Source organism: Thunnus thynnus, chromosome 18 (genome assembly GCF_963924715.1).
Source record: "Thunnus thynnus chromosome 18, fThuThy2.1, whole genome shotgun sequence".
NCBI lineage: Eukaryota > Metazoa > Chordata > Actinopteri > Scombriformes > Scombridae > Thunnus > Thunnus thynnus.
The window spans coordinates 29,954,314-29,974,760 of NC_089534.1; the positions used below are offsets into that span (position 1 = coordinate 29,954,314).

At 40.9% G+C, this 20,447-nt stretch overlaps 1 protein-coding gene and 1 long non-coding RNA gene across 3 annotated transcripts in view; one reads left to right on the forward strand and one right to left on the reverse strand.

The window, feature by feature from the left end:
• The window catches only part of hsf2 (heat shock transcription factor 2), a 34,982-nt gene extending 31,895 nt beyond the window's left edge, over positions 1-3,087 (reverse strand). For both annotated transcript variants that reach the window (XM_067572277.1, XM_067572276.1), the window contains exons 1-3: positions 2,792-3,087; positions 2,224-2,332; positions 93-220 (exon numbers count right to left, since the gene is read on the reverse strand). In XM_067572277.1, coding sequence (XP_067428378.1) covers positions 93-220; positions 2,224-2,332; positions 2,792-2,884 — 330 coding nt within the window. In that variant the 5' untranslated portion in view covers positions 2,885-3,087. The remainder of the gene's footprint in view (positions 1-92; positions 221-2,223; positions 2,333-2,791) is intronic.
• Positions 3,080-15,064, forward strand: LOC137169226 (uncharacterized). Its single transcript, XR_010924417.1, has 2 exons — positions 3,080-3,211; positions 10,293-15,064. It is a non-coding gene; the product is annotated as an uncharacterized lncRNA (long non-coding RNA).
• The last annotated feature ends 5,383 nt before the right edge of the window (positions 15,065-20,447 follow it).

A 20,447-nucleotide genomic window follows, 5' to 3' on the forward strand; every position in this document is an offset into this window, starting at 1 on the left:
ATTAAATCAGCACGAAATTTCCATGTGCAATAGAATCACTCCAAATAGCTAACCCCAGCCTTTGTGTCAGGTTAAGTGAGAGATGATTCAACCTTCCTCTTGATGTTCTCCAGCAGGTCATCTTGTCCATGTTTGAAGTAGGGGTGCTGAAACTCCACTGGACCGTCTCTCTCCTGTTTCACAATACCTGTGTCAATATGCATCACTTTACGGAATCCATCTGCACACAGACACACAGACACATTAAATACAGCAACAAACATGTTTCTAAGTGTCATCTGAGAAAATCAGAAGCTCAGAGGATATCATAATGCATTCTGGACACAGCTTCAAACAGTCAGGATCTGAGTTGCTGGTGATGTATGATGTACACTGGTATTCTATTATGGTCTTTTACTTGGTATCACAGTATCACCATAAATTAGTCTCAAAAATTAATCAAAACCTCTGACACAGTGTCAACAATAATTGCAGGTCTTTCGTATCAGATTTATTTACATGGTACAGTCCAAAGCACTGCCCATCTGTAGTGTTAAGACCTTAACTGAAACTAATGCAATCAGTCATTTTTGCAGTCATGACCAGAGTAGACAACATTGGTTAGGGATGGGCAATAATTTAATAAGACTGTTTATCCATTTTCAGTGGAATTAAGAAAAGTTAGGAAACATGATGATATGTACCATAAGACACTAACTAATTAGTTAGTTGTCAGAGATTACGACATACTGTTTATGCCATGATAGCTAAAACTTTAATGTTTCTGGTTGTGTTAGGCCATTTTTGGTATTGTTGCAAATCATTGAACAGGTCTGTTAAATGGCAATATTGGATTTTTTAAAAATTATTTTTGCATCAGTTTGATTAAGAACTTTCATTTGTCAGGTATTTCATTCACTGGATTAGCCAAAACCAGACATTCCTACCTGTTTATTTTATCCAATTAACTGCTTCTCGATTATTTTTTAAACTTAAACCTGCTATAACTGATTTTTTTTGGCCACTTGAGTACTGAACACAACACTGACTTATCATTACATTCAGAGTAACACTATCATTCATTTAGAGTTATGTTTCTGTCCACCTGGTGAACGTAACTCACTGTCTTTTAGCACTGTTTTTGCTCTCTACCAACTCCTGATGGAAATATCTGGCTCTTTAGCTGCTAAATGCTCAACTACGTTCACCAGCTAGTCTACTGTGTCTGTTTGCTGCTGAGCAGGTAGTGTACAATGGCTTTTTTGGAGACTTTTCTCTGAAAATAACTGCCTGCTGGGGCCCAAAACAACGCTATGAGAGCACTGAGAGTGAACCAAAACAGTTAACTTGCAGCCAGACAACTAGACAATGAGCTGAAAATCACTATAAAGCTCCGTAAAGCCAAGGGGAGGTGCAGAGTCACTGATAATTCTCTGTAGATTCATTGCTAAGAGCCACACCTCTCACATTACACACTGTCATTTAATACATCGTTATTATGAAAAATATTGATTAAAGCTGCTTTAACTATATCATGATATATGTTGAGATATAAAATCACATATACCATCATATCCATAGTGCACATTCCTTACTGGAATCACATGCAAGTTCGGTCTTATGTGATGCACAACACTGTGCCATAGTTAATTGATTTGATCATTGGTATATTTACATGTGATTTTGCATGTATTTTCCATACTGTGATATATGTCACTGTTGGAAAGTACAGTATTGCCCAGTCGTTCAAATGGTTGTCATTATTCAGTCACAACAAGATGACTAAAATAATTAATTTATAAATCAATGACCTTAACCTTAACCCCAAACCAGATATTCTGCACTGGACCACTCCACTGTCTCCAGCTTCTTAATACAAAGCAACTCTGTCCACCAGCTGATAAAATGTTTACACAGTGTGTTGTGGATACCATAGCATTTGCACCTTCATCTGCCCACTGAATGAACACTGATCTCTGTCTCTGCTTTTTGGCTTGGTGTAGAGATGTGTCAGTACTAGTACAATCACCTGCCAGGCTATATACCTGTTTGTATTTAAACTAATCCTGATAGTATAGGTTTACTGTGTTTGTGTCACTGCTGATCAGACTAACAAAGCCAGAATCAAACAGCCCTATTCAGCAGACATGCTGGGTCAGTCCAAAACAACTACAAAGCACTGGCTAAAGGCAGAAAGTGTGTGCTCTGATAGTTACTAACACAAAGCAATGAATACAGTCTTACACATATTGAGCTGCCTGATGAAGCTGGCCATGTTGTTGTGCTTGAAGAACTTGGGGAGGATCTCCTTGGCAAAACGCTGCTCATCCAACACCAGGAAGCTGTTGCCCTCCTGGAAACAATCAACACCAGCATGACATACAGAACAGCTCCTCAGAGGGCTAACGTTACTGGATCTATTTTGGTGTGTCATTGAACTCCTAGCCCTAAAACTGTGCACACAGCTTTATAATGACTCAGTGCTCAAAACTGAAATGATATTGAGATGACGCAGGGGCTGGATTTGTCAGTGTTTAGCTTGCCAACCGGTACAAAATGAAGGGAAATAATGATGTTTAGCTTTAGCTGTTTGCTAATCGCTATAACCTATACGCTGAAACGAGTCGGTGGCGTAACGTTGGCAGGCATGGCTGATGAACCATAACTGCTCATTTTTAATTTCGTGGTGTGGCGAGATTCTACACTTGCTACATTAACGCAAGGCTAATCTCATCACCCAATTAGCTGTGTTCTTTGCGTTAGCTTTTCTAACTGCCATGCTAAGTGTGCATAGTTTTAGCGTTAACGTTACCTGGCTCCAGCAAATACATTCATTGGTGTCTGCATCCTCGACCAGTGTCCACAGCTTGGTGAGGAAAGCTGGGACGTTCGAGTTGTGTTTCATCTCGAATATTCAACGACAAATGTACTTTGTCCGAAGATGCGCAATAATAGCTCTGTTTTGTCTCCTGAGTGAGGAGCTAGAGAAGTCTGTCGCTTTGAGGAAAATGCCAATGACTTACAACTTCCGTTTCTATTATAGGGAATCGGATTGGTCAAAAATGAGTTTACGTAAGAGTCCTCACGTGGAGTTCCATGCAAACAAAAAGACAGTTGTGTACGTGTCCCAGATGAACATCCAAAATGACAAAATGAGTCTTAGAAAACAGAAAAAGGACCATTTCACTGCTTTGTCTCCAACCAGAGTCGTACAGAGGAGAGAGTTGCGACAGTGAGTAATGTGACTCATGTAGTTTCGAATAGTTCCAAAAGGCTGACTCAGGTCTATTGTTTTCCATAGACAACGTGAGGATTTACCATCAAAAACTACTTTCAATGACTTGTACAGCGTTATGAACGAATGTTGCGTATAGGGAATGTGAAGTTGAAGTCACACTGTGTTGAATTTTGTTATTTCTTCTTTTGTTGTTTATTGGCGGTTGACAAACAACTTTTGGATGCATTACCGCCACCTTCTGAATTGGAGTGTGGATCAGAACGGTTACTATATTATTACCTTAAATTCTCCTATAAATTTTCTGTGTTTTCTAAAGATCTGAAAATAGCCATGTACCCTACATCATCTGACCTCCTCTGTAGCATTTCTCTAATATCTAGTTTTGATATCTAGGACAGTATAAAAATACATGCTCCACCGTTTCCTGTAGTCCACAATGCACATCTACCCGAAGCATGCTTATTCAATATGTTTAATGTACTGTGTGTGACCAAACCTCATCCTTGATATACTGTCCTCCTCCTTTCTATTGCTTCCTCTCATTTGTCCTACTTTTCTTTGAATGACATAGTAGTATCTTGTTGCTCCTTTTGCGTATTCTCTGGCCAGCTCATTTCATACCAATATGTGCAGGAATCCACATGAATTAATTAGTGTGAATGCTGAAAAGCTTTTGTGCTTCAAGTCTTTATTTATTGCTCTCTTTCTTCCATACGTTTTCAAACAATAACTCACAGTGGCTGTGAAGTGCAAATCGCAACGGCAAATCAAAAAACACAATGGGGTATAGGAAATCACAACGACAAATAGGAATCACAATAGGAAAACACACCAACAACTCACAAAACAAAACGGCAAATAACAAAACACAACTCACAAAACACAATGGCAAAACAGAAACCACAACCACAAAGCAGAAAACACGACATTAGCTTCTACCGGAAAAGGTAGGGACCTGCTATCAACAAGGATAATTTTTTACTATTGCTAAAACACAATTTCTGAAACTAGGACCCTCTCTGTCTAAACTCTACACACAAAAACTAAAATCGTATACACAAAATACAAAATATCTTACATCTCTTGCAAAAGCAAACACTTAATTCAAAACTATCTAAACTCTTCAGCAAATGGTATTTTTGCGTCACAGATTTACACATAGGGGAGAACGGGGTAACATGAGGCACTTTTTGTATTTGATGATTTTTCTGCAAAATGAAAGTGTATTTGTTTCAAATAATAGTTACTATATATACCTCAAGTTGTTGTGTACCCATGGAAATGAAAACAAGTTATCTAATTATTATGGTTTTAGAACAATGAGCCATCAAAAAAAGTTAGTCCTATGGCACAATTTGCCCCAAGGTAGGGGTAAAATGAGCAAGGGGATGGGGAAAATTGAGTGCTCTATGGGTAAATAGTGCTACCATTAAATACTGATTACACACTAAATTACACAAAAATCAAACAAATTAATTATAAGATTAAGAATAATTTTGAACTTTATTAATGCCATCAATTTAACAAAGGCAAAACTTGTACTTTTAAGTAAAACCATATGTTTGTGTCCTGTTCAACATGTTACCTAAACATTTTTTCAGTAAAGAATAAACTCAAATCTTTTTGTATTAGGTACAGAAAGAATGTGTGTGTAAAAAATATACAGAGACAAATTGACAAATTAAAGGAAAAACTGGTACAGGTCTGAATGTTTGACCCCTACAGTGAGGGGATCTGGTGGCTCTGTTATGCTGTGGGGGGCATTTTGCTGTCATGGTTTGGGTCCACTTGTCCCCTTAGAGGGAAGGGTCACTGCAAATCAATACAAAGTTGTTTTGAGTGATCACCTTTATCCTATGATGAAACATTTCTATCCTGATGGGAGTGGTCTCTTTTAGGATGACAACGTCCCCATCCATAGGGCAGGAGGGGTCACTGAATGGTTTGATGAGTATGAAAATGATGTGAATCATATGCTATGACATTCACAGTCATCAGATCTCAATACAATTGAACACCTATGGGAAGTTTTGGACTGACATGTTAGACAGCGCTCTCCACCACCATCATCAAAACACCAAATGAGGAAATATCTTTTGGAAGAATGGTGTTCATCCCTCCAGAAGAGTTCCAGAGACTTGTAGAATCAATGCCAAGGTGTATTGAAGCTGTTCTGGCAGCACGTGGTGGTCCAACACCTTACTAAGACACTTTATGTTGGCTTTTCCTTTAATTTGTCACCTGTCTGTATGTATAGCATGTTTGTGTGTAGCTTACACTTAACATTAGTCAACAATTAGGTATTGATTCATCAACATTGTGGCACTTGTAACAGCGATCAAACATGAACAGTGTCTCTAGTCTCTAGAATATGAGAAAATCATTTCTGGGGGTAAATTGACTCATTGACTCAACCTGCCCCAACATCACTGGCATGTTTTACTCCACAACCTCCATTTTGACAAAACTGTTTCACACAGTGGCTCAGATCCACAGTTATGCTAAGTTCATGACCTTGTTTTGTAGCTTACACTGACTTAAATTAACATGTAATAATGTACAAAACTTATCTTTTTAAGTTAAGATACAAGACTGATAACTTTAGTAACATGATGAATTCACTTTGCATGACAAAAGTCTTTTTTTTGCTCTGTTTTTCTGACCACTATCTCCATGTGCTTGAGTCTAAGATGGATTGAGTAATGTGAACTATACTTTCTTAATTTGTGGTCACATGATTACTTTTGTTTATGGATACGTAGATCACCCACTGGCTCTATTTACCCCGTTCTCCCCTAAACTCCAAATAAATAACTCTTTCCACATGCCAACTGCACACTGATGTGCTAAGTATAAAACACTATTATTGAGTCTTTGACATCTTCAAAGCATGCTATAAATATAGACTATGAACACAAATGCAATGGGGAAACAAATTTGTTTCTCAATACTCAGTATCAGACACAATTACTTTAACTGAAAATGACATGAACATAGTTACTGTACTGTAAACAAAATACAGTATCTTGCAATTACAGTCTAAGTCCATCCCATCTTCAATGTGGATCTGGCCACAACACCTCATCAACATCACCAGCAATGTCCTCTCTGGCCAAACATCAGGGCAAGTACTGTCATGAGTGTCGTGTCCAGCCCTGGCATGCCTCCACATCAATGTCGAGTAAAGTGGAAGGGGGAGAACTTGAAATTGTGGATGATTGTCAAACCAATTATGGACCACAGCAGCCCAGTGGAAACTTATCCACCCATATGACAATACAGCTACCTGTTCAGCTTACGCTTACACTAAACACGATACAAACAGACTTGGAGCACAAACAAACATGGGGGTTTCTGTGACACTGTCTCGGATTCGAGGTGGATTCATAAATTTAATAAAATGGAAGCTTATCTATACCGTGCTTTCTGTCTGCTTTCTGATATGTGAATTGGCCATGGCCTCTCTCTCTCCAGTTTGCCAGCCCTCCCCGACCATTCAACGGGTGCTGGAGACAACAGACTGTCATGTCCTCACACAGACAGCTCCTCTGATGATTTTCCCCTGTTAAGTCAAGTCGGTTTTATTTATATAACCCCAAATCACAACAGAAGTTATCTCAAGGCACTTTTCAAAAAGAGCAGGTCTAGATGGTACTCCTTAATTTACAGAGACGCAATATTCCCCCTTGAGCAAGCACTTGGCGACAGCGGCAAGGAAAAACTCCCCTTTAATGGGAAGAAAGCTTGAGCATAACTGGACTCTACATGGGCAGCCATCTACCTTGACTGGTTGGGTTGAGAGAGAAAGAGAGAGGGGCAGAGGGGAGAGAGAGACACAGAGATGCACAACAACAACAATAATAACAATAATAACAGCAATAACAATAGAAATATGACTAACAATAATAATAATAATAATAACAGACATGGGCATCAAGCATGACCATGGAAGCAGGCAGTCCGCAACCACGATCCATGGGAGCCTGTGATGCATAACCAGGTGGTCCATGATCACAATCCATAGAAACCTGTGAGACAAGAAAGCACAAAAACTCCAGGGTAGAAGCCAAGTTAGTGACAAGCATTAATGGTACATGAATGTGTACAGATGGAGAGGGGGTGGAGGAGAGAGGTGCTTGGTGCATCATGGGAAATCCCCTGGCAGTCTAAACCTATAACAGCATAATTGGGGGCTGGTCCAAGGCAAGCCTGGGCCAGACCTAACTATAAGCATTATCAAAAAAGGAAAGTTTACCAAAGTACTTTCAAGAAGGTTGGATTCCTGCATCACTTCCCTAATTCACCCAGATCAGACCAGTTTTGGTAAGAGCCGTTTGGCCTCAGACAGTATACACCTTTTATTACATATAACTGAAGCTTCCTCTGATGATCATCCTTGGGCAGTTTTATCTTTAGATACAGAAAGTATCTGTAATTTATTTATGGGCTGTTTTGCAACACTTTGGCTTTAGAGTTTCCTTTATAAAAATGGTGCACACGCTTTATTCCTCTCCTACCACAGATGTCCAAACTGGTCACCCTGGCTCCTCCGACTTTGTTTTAACAAGAGGGACCAGGCAGTGCTGCCCACTTTCCCCTAGTCTGTTTGTGCTTTCATTGGAACCATTAGCCTAGGCAGCAGGGAAAACCATGCCATATCTCCCATCATGATTAAAGGAACATCTCATTATATTTCTCTTTATGCAGATGACATTTTATTGTACCTCCCAGACATAGCTAACTCTGTACCCCATGTACTGAATCTCTTCCACACATTTGGCACCTTCTCTGGTTATAAAATAAACTTGTCAAAATCAATAATTATGCCACTATATGAGACAAGTATTAAGCTTGATCTAATTCACCTTCCAGTTGTTGGGCCTCAAACCATGAGGTCACACAGAGAAGGCCTACATGTAACCTGTGAGGCCTGACCACGAGGTGCTTGTTCCTTTGTTTCACCCGAGACAAAGGAATAGCACCAAAAATGCTGCTTAGACAACTGGAGTCCATTGCAAACTCCATTTCCAAGGATGCTTTGCGATTTTCACACCTCAGCAGGGAGCAGTCAACATACAGTCTCATTGGCGGAGATGCTCCTGCACAGCGGAGCGTCCTGATGACACAGCCATGACATCACCGCCCCTTTAAAAACTGAATGTGCCCTGAAGCACACGCCTTTCCCATGTCACTGAGCTAGGAGTAACTACTGTTCCTCTTGGAGTCAGCTGACTAAAGGGGGTACCCCACGCACGTGTTTTCCCCTCATCGAAGACTCCCCTCACCGGACGAGACGAGACTTCGCCCGTGTTCACCCGAACACATTCCCGGATCCGAGAGAGACCGCTGCTGCAACCAGCGTCCTCAAATTCCCTCGAAGGAAGAAACGCTTCTTCACCGAGTCGACTCTGCTGTTCTCTCCGCGCCGCCGCCGAGAGCCAACTGCCGTGCTCTTCGCCGACCGTGCGAGAACGGCCACCGTCTGCATCCAAGCCCAGGACAAAGCCGGACATAAGGACGGACTACACACAAACCCTGCTTGCTTTCTGAAGCGACCAAGTAAGAGGCATAAGTCTGGGCAGAGGCAGTGTTAATTGTGTGTTCTTATTAGCATCAGTTGCTGTTGCTTAGCATTTAACTCTTAGCTTTTGCTATTGTTTGTTGTGCTGTTGACGGACCGCCGAGTCCATTTTTCTCTGTTTACTCTTAGGAGTATTTTAAGTTTGCTGCCTGTTTAGTTGTGTTCACCACGCTAGACTGTTTTGTGTTTGTCCCGTTCGGGACTACTGCTGTGTTTGTGCCATCATGAGAGAGAAAGTAAGTTGCTTTGTTGGTCAGAAACCAGACAACGTGCGTTACAGACTGCCGTCCGTACACACACTGTCTTTGGACAAAGGAACCACTTCTCTTCCTCTCACAATCGCTTTCTTTCCTTCTTCCCTCTCTCTTCTGACTAACACATACACGCGCACGCACACACACATACACGCACCGACATCTTTTGCGCATCTGATGGTCAGATAACGTCTTTCTTTATCCACCATCAGACACGTGTGTTTTTCACAGAAGTGGGTGAGTGCGAGATGCCGTCCACCAGGGGGCGCCGTCTTGCTTCTGTCTAACCAAGATACCGCCACATTTCTGCTATCCGGTTCTCGCGTGACGTGACTTTCTCCCATAGTCCCGTCCGCGTCGCAGACCGACGACGTCATCACGTCAGGCCCCGTTGCCATCTTGTCACACACACGCACGTGCACACACACACACACACACACACACACACACACACACATGCATTCCCCTGCATGTGTCCAACCCTATACATAGCTGTTTGTGTTGTTTGGTAGGATTAGATTTTAGAATAGACGTTTATTGAATGAAGCATTTGTTAACTTTGTTAATTTTGCTAAGTTTAATAAACACTGCTATATCTTTAAAGAGAAGTTCTTCTGTCATTATTGTGTCTAATATTGTGAAAAGTGGCTGATTGAAGGAGTCAGAGCTCGAATTCACCCTTCTTTGTTCATCCTTGAATGTTGATATCTCTCAGATATATTTATGAGACTACCTTGTTTGGTTATTGGTCCCGGTTTCCGGGTGGTGCCCCGTATTTGTTAATTCATATTAATAATTCTATTGTCATAATTAGTTAATTATCCTTGATAATTGATAATTATTGCAAATAATCAACTGTGTTCCTCACAGATCCAACAGTTGGTGCCTGAATTATTGATTAAGGTTAACAATATCTTATTTTCATAATTCATAATTATCTATGATAATTATGAATTATTGCTAATAACCAAACGCACTACTGCCCGTCCCAACACAGTCTCCTTACAAAATCATGGCTTTACTTACTTAGGTATCCAAATCAGACCTACAATATCACACCTAGTTAAAGATAATTTCAAGTCAGTTTTTACTAAAGTGAAGAAAGATCTTAACAGTCAGTCTGTTTCGGATGCTGGTCTCCATGGTTGTGTCTCTGTTATAAAATGTCTCTGAACATACTTCCTCGAATCAATATCTTATTTTCCATTCTACTTCTCTCTCCCCCAACACATTTTTTAAGGATCTTGATTCTGTGTGGAGGAATTTGCAGAGCTCGCACCCCTGTCTCAGCAGAACTCCATCCCTACCACGAAGAGGAAGAAGTCATCCTTATCGCCATGGCGACCTGAGTGACTCTGGAGCCTCAGATGTTTCAGACAGTCCGCTGTCACATCGACGCCAACGCTTGCACACTCGACAGCTCAAGTCCCTCACAAGCAACGTTGAATGCTTCAACTCAGATTGTAGAAAATCCTCCTTCCTGCCCAGACCTAGGTGGGCGGGACACCATCTAACAAGCCACACCTGAACTGATAAGAGGCCTGGCTCAGGCCTTGCTTAGTCTTTTCCCATTGTCTGCTGCAGCATGGTGAGCTGTGCATATTAGCTTCCTTCTCCTGTTGACTGTGCATCAGATGCACTCTTTAACCTTCAAATCATCATCATCATCATTTTCATCAACATCTGCCAGTCAACTATTACTTGTGAACCTGTGGATAAGATAATAAACTGTTGTACTGCTCTCGAAACTGGTCCTCATGCTTTAACTGGTGTGCCAATGCAGAGGCTCTCTACATACCCAGCTATCACAAAAGTCAAGTTTTCACTTGACTCAAGATTCAGACATCGATGACTATCTCCAAGTCGAACAGGTGAGTTACATCACCTCATGCGCCCTGCTAGAGGGCAGGAAGACGACTCTGGAGTCCTGTGGATCCACACCTCAGGAGATGCCAACCTAGTGCTGAAAGGCAACAAGATGCCTCACGTCAAGATGGTTGGCAGAACAGGACCTCCCAGGCAGCAACCACCTCGCCAGTGGGGTGGGACACAAAACCCCAGGGGTGATGACCAGACCTTCCCCCTGACTGGGCCTTTCCAGCTATTTCCACTCTCTGGAGGCATGGAGCGGCTTCCACATTGAAGGGCGGTGGAGCCACCGTGGTAGTGTCCCCTTCAGTTAAGCGTAGTGGACTTTACTCACAACTTCAGCATGCACTAACACTTACTACCACTCCCTCCGGTACCATGTTCACGTCAGTTTGCCTTTTGTTTCCCCATAACCCTTGCATGCCTTAGATTATGTCAGCTTTGACGTCAGGTGTAACATAGGTGAGTAGGTAAGTTAGATCTGCTACTACTACTGCTATGCAACCTTCACAAACACATCTGACATATAGTTTTGGCATTGCACTTCAAATCCAGTAACGGCTAGGATTCACACATCTCTTACAGGTACATTCAAAACACACAGGCCAGACTGGACTCCCTCCTTCCCGTTCAGCACACCAGTCTGCGCCATTCCACTGGCTAACTCCAACTTCTGTCAGGAGTGAGCCTATTGACTTAACCACCTTTCCTTTTTCCTTTTCTTTTCTTTCATGACCTTTGTGTTGTGTTTAGTGGTGATAACCAAAGAGCAGCAAAAGGATTGTGTTGGTTAATACTGAATGTACATAGGTTTGTTAGAACATTGCCCATACTCTGCCTCTGTAACTAGCCAGACTTTGCCTCGAACTTTGCCTCAGACTTTGCCTCAGACTTTTCCTCAGTAGCTGCCCAGACAAGCCTCTGAAATGTGAAAGGTGAACTGTATGGACTGTTTCAACTCTTTCTTGTTTTCAGGAAATACAGACTGTTCCAGCTTCCCACCTGTCTCAGGAGCACATGGACTGTGTAACCACCAGGTTACTTCTAACCCACTGGCACTGTTCGGCCCTTGGGTTGCTCCGAAGATTGTGGCCAGCACCCCACTCTTCAGACCAAAGGGGGGATGTTGGGCCTCAAACCATGCAGTCACACAAAGAAGGCCTACGTGTAAACCCTGAGGCCTGGCCATGAGGTGTTTTTCCTTTGTTCCCCCTGAGATAAAGGAACAGCACCAAAAACAGCTCACAGATTCCATTTCCACTGATGCTTTGCAATTTGGCACCTGAGCGCTAAACAGGAAATAGTCTCAACAAACAGTCCCTCATCGGCGGAGACGCTCCTGCACAGAGGAGTGTCATGATGACACAGCCATGACATCACCGCCCCTTTAAAAAGTGAACACACCCTGAAGAACACACCTTCATTGTGAACTGAGCTAGGAGGAACTTTGTCCTTCTGTGAGTCAGTCTCACTAATGTAGGTACCCCACGCATGTGTTTTTCCCTCACTGAAGTCTTTCCCCTCGCCGGACAAGACGAGACTTCGCCCGTGTTCACCCAAACACCATCCCCAAATCCAAGAGAGACCGCTGCTGCAACCAGCACTCTCACCTCCTGCAGAAGGAAGAAACAGATTTCTTCAGGAAGATGTGTAACTTCTCTGCCCCGCTCTTCTTCAACTGAGTCAATTAGTTGATTGCAGTGCTGTGAACACATGGTGAAATAGAAGTGGTAAAAGGCTCTCCTGTTCCAGTCAGCCTGGTTTGTTAATCATATCTTTTTTTCCTTTTCAGAGTCAGGAATAATTTCAATTTTTTTCTCATTGGCTCAGAAACAGCATGACATGTGACGGTCGGTGTGTGGTATTTTAAAATCTTAAATACCTGCATGGCAGTTATTATCCTGTTTTATATTAATAAAGTGGTCTTTGGTTGTATTACAACATTGCTGTTTTTTAAATTTATCTTTTTAAATTTTTTGATACAATTGTACTCGAAGCCACATCTCTGTTTAATTTTCTTTACACTTATCTGTGTGTTGACCTGTATAGAGTAGGTGGTCTTGGGTGGACCCAGCTTAAGGTGTGGTTAGCAGTGCCTTACCCGCCAGTTGGGCAGGTCACACTTGCATTGATCTAATTTACTCTAATGTAACCCTTTCTAATTAGTTCTATGGGTCATGTACATGTATGTGTATGTTTATGAGTGTATATCTTTAATTATCATATATTGTGTGTTATCTCTGTTATTTTTGTGGTTTAGGATTTGCTATGAATGGCAGTTCTGGATCTGGGGTGTTTTATTTGTACATTTATATTGACCCATCGTTTTTTTAATTTAATTTAGGTTTTGTGTGTATTGGATATCCATCTGTTGTTTGTGTTGTCTTTGTCTACTGATGGGAAGTGTAGGTGTTACAGCTCACGGGAAGTAATGGGTCATATCTGTTGGATAGATAGATTTGATTCCTAGTGTACAGGGAGTTTTTGATATATTGATTTGGAACAATATAAAATTAACTTACTATACAGTATATTGGAGCTGAATACCCATGTTTATCAATACTTCTCTGTATGCCAAACTGTACTGTATTTATTTGAGTTGAGCTGTGGATGAGCTAATCTGCTCCAAGTGTGCTGATTTGATATACTCAACACAGTGACTTGTTATACTGTCTAAGGGTGGGTATAACTGCCAACCCAGAAATAATTGCGCCCCCCCTTTTTTAATTATGTCATGTCCCGCTCTGCTTCCTAGGTCATGTTTTCATGTTTTCTTTATTATTTCATGCATTTCCTGTCTTATTTTGTAATCACTAACTCCCCCTCTCATTTCCAATTCACTTCCTGCCCTTGTGTGTTTCCTGCTGCTGTTATTGTCTGCCCCACCCTAATGTGTTGCACCGGTGTCTCATTGTCTCCCCTCTCCTAGTGTATGTAGTCTGTGGGTACATCCCAAGTCTCTTAAATTGCATCCATGTTTCCCTCACTTGCGTCCTCTCATTGCATCTTAGTCCCTCCCACTGTGCATGCATGGAGAGACACAAGGAAACAAAGCGAGGAGAGAGGAAACGAGGAAATATGTTTTTAGAAACATGAGACTTCCTTTCTACCGAGGCATCATGTGAAGCGACATCTGTTTCTGATGACAGCCACAGCTGGATCAGCTGTCAGTCGGCTTTAACAGCTGTAGTGACTTTTGATGGAGTTTGTGTCTGCACGCATGTGCGCTATGCTAATACTAATAAAGGTGCAGAGTTATCATTACCAGAGCAGCTGTTTTCTCTCTGCAGCCTGTTACCTGTTTGACAACCACCTGCACTTGAATTAAAAACCTGCATTCTGTATTTATACTGTGTACTGTGTCCTGCTCAGAGGCACAGGAACCATTTTGACTGGCAAAATACATTCATATTATTCATTAATTATTTGAGTCTGAATGTATTGATATTCTGATTGTGAATTCATTATTTAATAACCCAGAATATGATCAGAGTATCTTTTGAACACTGGAAATTATTTGTTTGGCTAAATGTTTTGGGGGAAAACTGAAATTATGTAACTCATATGAAACCCCACGCTCAGGAATTTCCAGCCTCACATGTGACTGAATGGAAATGACGACAAATGTAGTAAAATATAAATGTGTTTAAACTTGCTGACAGACAAACTCTCCTTGACTTTAATTTTGAAAAGAAAAATCTGTCTAATAAATGAAGAAAGTTGTTTATGGTTTTACTTGTTGATCAGACTGACAGTTAACAGATTTTTAACTAGATGATGAATCAGAAAACAAATAAAATATCCTAATTAAACTTGGGAGTGATACACTTGAGTTTAATCTTCAAAATGCCCTTCAAAATGGCGGACCAGAACAACTTCTGGTTCAAGCAAGGATAGAGGAATGAGGAATTATTATATAAGAGACTTGGGATGTACCCTCTGCCTTCCCCTTGTGCTTGGTTGTCTTTTCCTGTTCCCCATGACAAGAGTCCCAGCCATTTCTAGTGTTAGTTAGCTTAGTGTTTGATTTAAGCCCAGTTTTTGACCTTGCCTCAGCTTACTCCCTTGGATTTCTCTGCCTGTGTTTTACTACCTTCTCATGTTCTGACCCTTTTTTCCCCAAGTAAAGAGACTTTGATTTTTTTTTGTTTAGTGCCTGAGTCGTGCTTGAGTCCTTGCCTTGTGATACTCAGTTCTTGTCACATCATTTATTAATTTATTTATGGTCATTTAATTTATTTCTCTTGTCTTTTTCATTTCTGTTCCCTGAGTGGAGTTCCCAATATGCTTGGTGATCTACAACCTTGTTTTGTTTTATTTCAATAAACATTTGATCACAAAAAAGGAAAGTTTTAACAGACACAGCTTATGAAAAGAAAACTAGATCATTCCTCAGAAATTATTCCTCAGGAGCTTGTTTCGGTGAGGTAGAGTCATTGTTCTTAAACATAGAGAGGATGTCTGCCTCCTGGACCAAAATTGGAAGATGGTTCCACAGGAGAGGAGCCTGATACCTGAAGGCTCTGCCTCACATTGTATTTTTGGAGAAACAAGGAACAACAAGTAAGCCTGCATTCTAGTAGCGTAGTGTTCTAGTGGGATATTAGGGTACTATGAGCTCTTTAAGATATGATGGTGCCTGACCATTAAGGGCTAAAGATTTAAAGATTTTATAGGAAGCCAGTGTAGAGAAGCTAAAATTGGAGAAATATGATCTCTTTTGTCAGTTTTTGTCACATGCAACTGCATTCTGGACCAGCTGGAGAGTCTTTAGAGACTTCTTGGGGCAGCCTGATAATAAGGAATTGCAAGAATCCAGCCTAGAGGTAACCAATGCTTGTACTAGTTTTGCTGCATCTATTGCAGTTTTGTACTAGTTTTGGTGCTGGAGGCCAGGGTAATGCCATCCAGAATAGCTATATCATTAGATAATGTGTTTCTAAGGTGTTTAGGGCCAAGCACAATAACTTCAGTTTTATCTGAGTTTAGTAGTAGAAAATTGCAGGTCATCCAGGTCTTTATGTCCTTAAGGCATGCTTGGAGTTTGTTTAACTGATTGGTTTCATCAGGTTTCATTGATAAATATAATTGGGTGTCATCTGCATAACAATGAAAATTTATGGAGTGTTTCCTAATAATATTACCTAAAGGAAGCATATACAAGGTGAATAGTATTGGTCCAAGCACAGAACGTTGTGGAACACTGTGTCTAACTTTTGCCTTCATGGTGGATTCATCGTTAACTTGTACAATCTGAAATCAGTATGATAAATAGGATTTAAACCAGCTTAATACACTTCCTTTAATGCCAATTAAATGCTCCAGTCTCTGTAATAGGATGTGATGGTCAATTGTGTGCGGCACTAAGATCTAACAAGACAAGTTGGGAGACAAATCCTTTCTCCGATGCAGTTAGGAGGTCGTTTGTGACTTTCACTAGTGCTGTCTCTGTGCTATGATGTGCTCTAAATCCTGACTGAAAATCCGCAAATAAACTATTGTTATGTAGAAAATCACATAACTCATTAGAGACTGCTTTCTCAAGGATCTTGAGAGAAAGGGAAGATTAGATATAGGTCTATAGTTGGCTAAAATGCCAACTATAGTCATTATAAGGGTTTAATTCTGAGTGTGTGCAGATTTAATTCATGAAATTCTAATTTGATGGACAATGAAACAAGGAAATTCAGACTGTGTGATAACTGCTCTGCACACTTGTGTTTGGGCTGTTTTGTGTTTTTTTGAGGGACGATTCTATCTGTGAGCGGAGCTGCTTCGTCTGTCATCCAGATTGTCACCGCTGCTTGTGGATACCTTCATCTTGGCAGGATGCTGACATGTGGATGTTGCTCTGTTCCAAGGGGGCAATAGGAACCAAGTCAAAGGCAACCAAACTAAGGAGCATTCTATTTTATTTTAATTTTTCCTAAGATCTCAGATTATTTTTTTCTTGTTGGGCCCAAGACATACTAAAAACTGACTACAACTGATGTCATAAAGAAACTCAAAGTTGACAAACAAAGTTAAATGAACATTTGAAGTGAAGGAACTCAAGACAAGATAAGACTAATAACCTTAAAGTAACTTGAGGGAAAACAAAGACGGTCAAGAACTGATAACTGATAATAAGTGCATTTTGGTCCAGAGAGGATACATTTAATTTGTGGTACAATTGAGTTGAAGATTTACATCAAACGAAGAAATTTTGTTTTTTTTCTACAGAGATGCTTTGAATGTATACAAAGAAGCTATCAGGAAAATGAAACAGGACACAATGCCTTTATAAATATATTTTCTATTATTTTTCCTAAGTCAGCGGTCGTGTGTGTTTTATGTGGCCTGGAGGTCTTTTCTCCTTGTAGAGTTATTATATTTTTCTCTTTTGAATTAGCCTGTTGTTTCTATACTATTTTTGAATTTCATGTCGATTTGGTTTAGCTTCAGTTTAATTTTCAGTAGTTTTGTTTTTATCACGGATTGTTGGAGAGCGTATCAAAGATGTTTCCATCCATTATCATGTCAACCATAGGCAACACTTTGTGTATCCACAGACAGGGTCTCAACAACAACATATTGAGAGCGTGGCGTTCTTATAAGGAGAATATCTATTGCTTCAGGGGGAACCGATCGGCCACAGCTCTTAAGATGAACCTCAGATTCATCGAGTGGAACCACTGGTTGGCGAAAAAACATGATGGAGTGGTTGGACACCTTTTTAAAGACATCAGAGTGTTATTTAAGGTGTAAAAGTAATGTTGGGACAGGCAGTAGTGCATTTGGTTATTAGCAATAATTCATAATTATCATAGATAATTATTGTTAACCTTAATAATTCGGGCACCAACAGTTGGATCTGTGAGGAACACAGTTGATTATTTGCAATAATTATCAATTATCAAAGATAATTAACTAATTATAACAATCAATAGAATTAACAAATACGGGGCACCACCCAGAAACCGGGACCAATAACCAAACAAGGTAGTCTCATAAAAGGAGTTCACCTAGAATGTTAATATCTGAGAGATATCAACATTCAAGGGTGAACAAAGAAGGGTTGAATTCGAGCTCTGACTCCTTCAGTCAGCCACTTTTCACAATATGTTACACACAATAATGACAAAAGAACTTCTCTTTAAAGATATAACAGCGTTTATTAAACTTAGCAAAATTAACAAAGTTAAGAAATGCTTCATTCAATAAACAACTATTCTAAAATCTAATTCTACCAAACAAAACACAACAGCTATGTATAGGGTTGAACACATGCAGGGGAATGCGTGTGTGTGTGTATGTGAGTGGGTGTGAGTGCGTGTGTGCCAAGATGGCGACTTGGCCTGATGTGATGACGTTGTTGGTCTGCGACGCGGACGTGACTACGGGAGGAAGTCACATCACGGGAGAACCGAATGGCGGAAGTACAGTGGTGTCTTGGTTAGACAGAAGCAAGATGGCGCCGCCTGGTGGTTGGCGTCTTGCACTCACCCAATTCCGTGAAGAACACACGTGTCTGATGGTGGATAAGGAAAGACAAAGCAAAGCTATGTCTGACGTTATCCGACCATCAGATGTGCAAAAAGATGTTGGTGCATGTATGTGTGTGCGTGCATGTGTGTGTTAGTCGCAAGAGAGGGAGAAGAAGGAGGGGACGCGATCGTGAGGGGAAGAGAAGCACTTCCACAGACAGTATGCGTATGGACGGTGTTATGGATATTCCATAACTGACCAGGACAACAGAATGTCAAGCTGTACTCTTCTGTTCTCTCAAACAGAAGATAACACATGTTGTTTAATAAACCAGGAGCCTCACAGGCGAACCAAGGCCAGAATGCAGGTCATCATCAGACGCAACAAGACAAACCAAAGATACAGATTTAGGTCATAGGTTTATGATTCGGAACTGACGAACTAGTTTCTATGATTGGCTTAAAGGCTGGTTTTGGACTGTGAGGGTCAGACGAGTTTGGGGACACCGTACGAACAGGAGGTGTCCCTTGAGTCGCTCTCCCTTGCAAGGTTCTTCATTAAAGTTTTCCCAGAATCATCATACGAAGTTTGGTTTGGTCTTCTCTTCTTCAAACTGACAACTGCCAGTGCATCAGCTCCGAAAATCCACAACAATTTGGCGTCACGAACAGGATTTCAACACAACAAAGACGTGGTAAGTGCATAATTTTATTTTATTATTGTGCCTTACCATGTCTGCGTTTGACGAAATCACAAAGAAACTGTGCATCACTTTCACTTTAAAGGTGGTCACAAAGTGAACAAAAAAAAAAGCAAAAAGCTGATGGTTAAAGAATCTAAACACATGAAAATGTGTTGAAACTGTGCAGTGATAAGCAGGTGCAAAGCATGTGGTTGTGAAGAGGTAAAAAAAGGCAGAGTTGAGTGAGTCTTAACTCCTGCAGTGCCACAAAAGTGGCTGGGATTTCTGGGCTAGCTTCGGGCTACGTCCGGCACAGGGGGACCCACCTGAGGTTTAAACTATAGAAAAGACGTTTTCGGGGTAGGATTTGGCCTATTTCGTTTAAGCCAAGATCGGGGATCATCCACTCTGTGTCCTGTGAGAAATGTTTTCAGACTTGGGATTCTAAGTCCTAGAGTCGGGCGCCGGTAAAAATTTTTTCAAACAATAAACAGTGTACACAAGACGAAGAGTTGCTTCGTCGGTTTGGCTTCAGATCACTGCTATTGCACCAGGAAGAGAGGTGTAAAAAAAAGAACTTCGGTGATGCTGGGAAAGTTTTGATGTGTCTGTTTTGTGTTTGATGTGTTTGTTTGTGTGATGTTTTTAATGTAAGTGTGTTAAAATGGGCAACAACACGTCTAAAGCAGTGAGTAGAACACAATCTACTACAAAATTAATTCATTCACCAAAACACAAGAGAAAGAACAAATCTGTTTCAGTAGGAAACAAACGCACCAATTCAGAAGTAAAAGGTCAATCTGCCATTGATAAGCTTCCCGAAGCAAACCCCCACACACTCACAGATGCACAATATAGAGCGATGTTTTCTCCACAATCTCCGGCGGGAGTTGTTGGTAGATTGAAAGGATGGACTTTTGTGTTTCCATTTTCTTCCCTTATGAATCAGTGGACAGATGGCGAATGGCCATACGAAGGAGCGTTTGATAGAGATAAGCTTCAGATTGCTGAGTACAATGTTAACCCAGATTTTGGAAATCCATCTTGGGATAGTGCGTATATGAAAGATTGTGTAAATGTGTGATTAACTGTTGCTCGTCAGAGGTGTGGAGTGAGTCTGGATGAAAAAAGAGTTGATCGTTTTTCTGATGAGTTCAGAGCAGCAGTGGAGAACTGTGTTAAATGTGTGACAGCATGTCACTTGCCTATGTTGGAAGCAGAGTTGCAAACCAGAGCTACAGAAATGATGAAAATCAAACAGAGGCATGGTGAGAATGTGAAGGCCATTTCCAAAGCTATCATATACGGTTGGGCAAAACGGCAAACTGATGCTCCCTCTCCACAAACTTTGTTGACCATTGTATCCAAAGCTGGAGT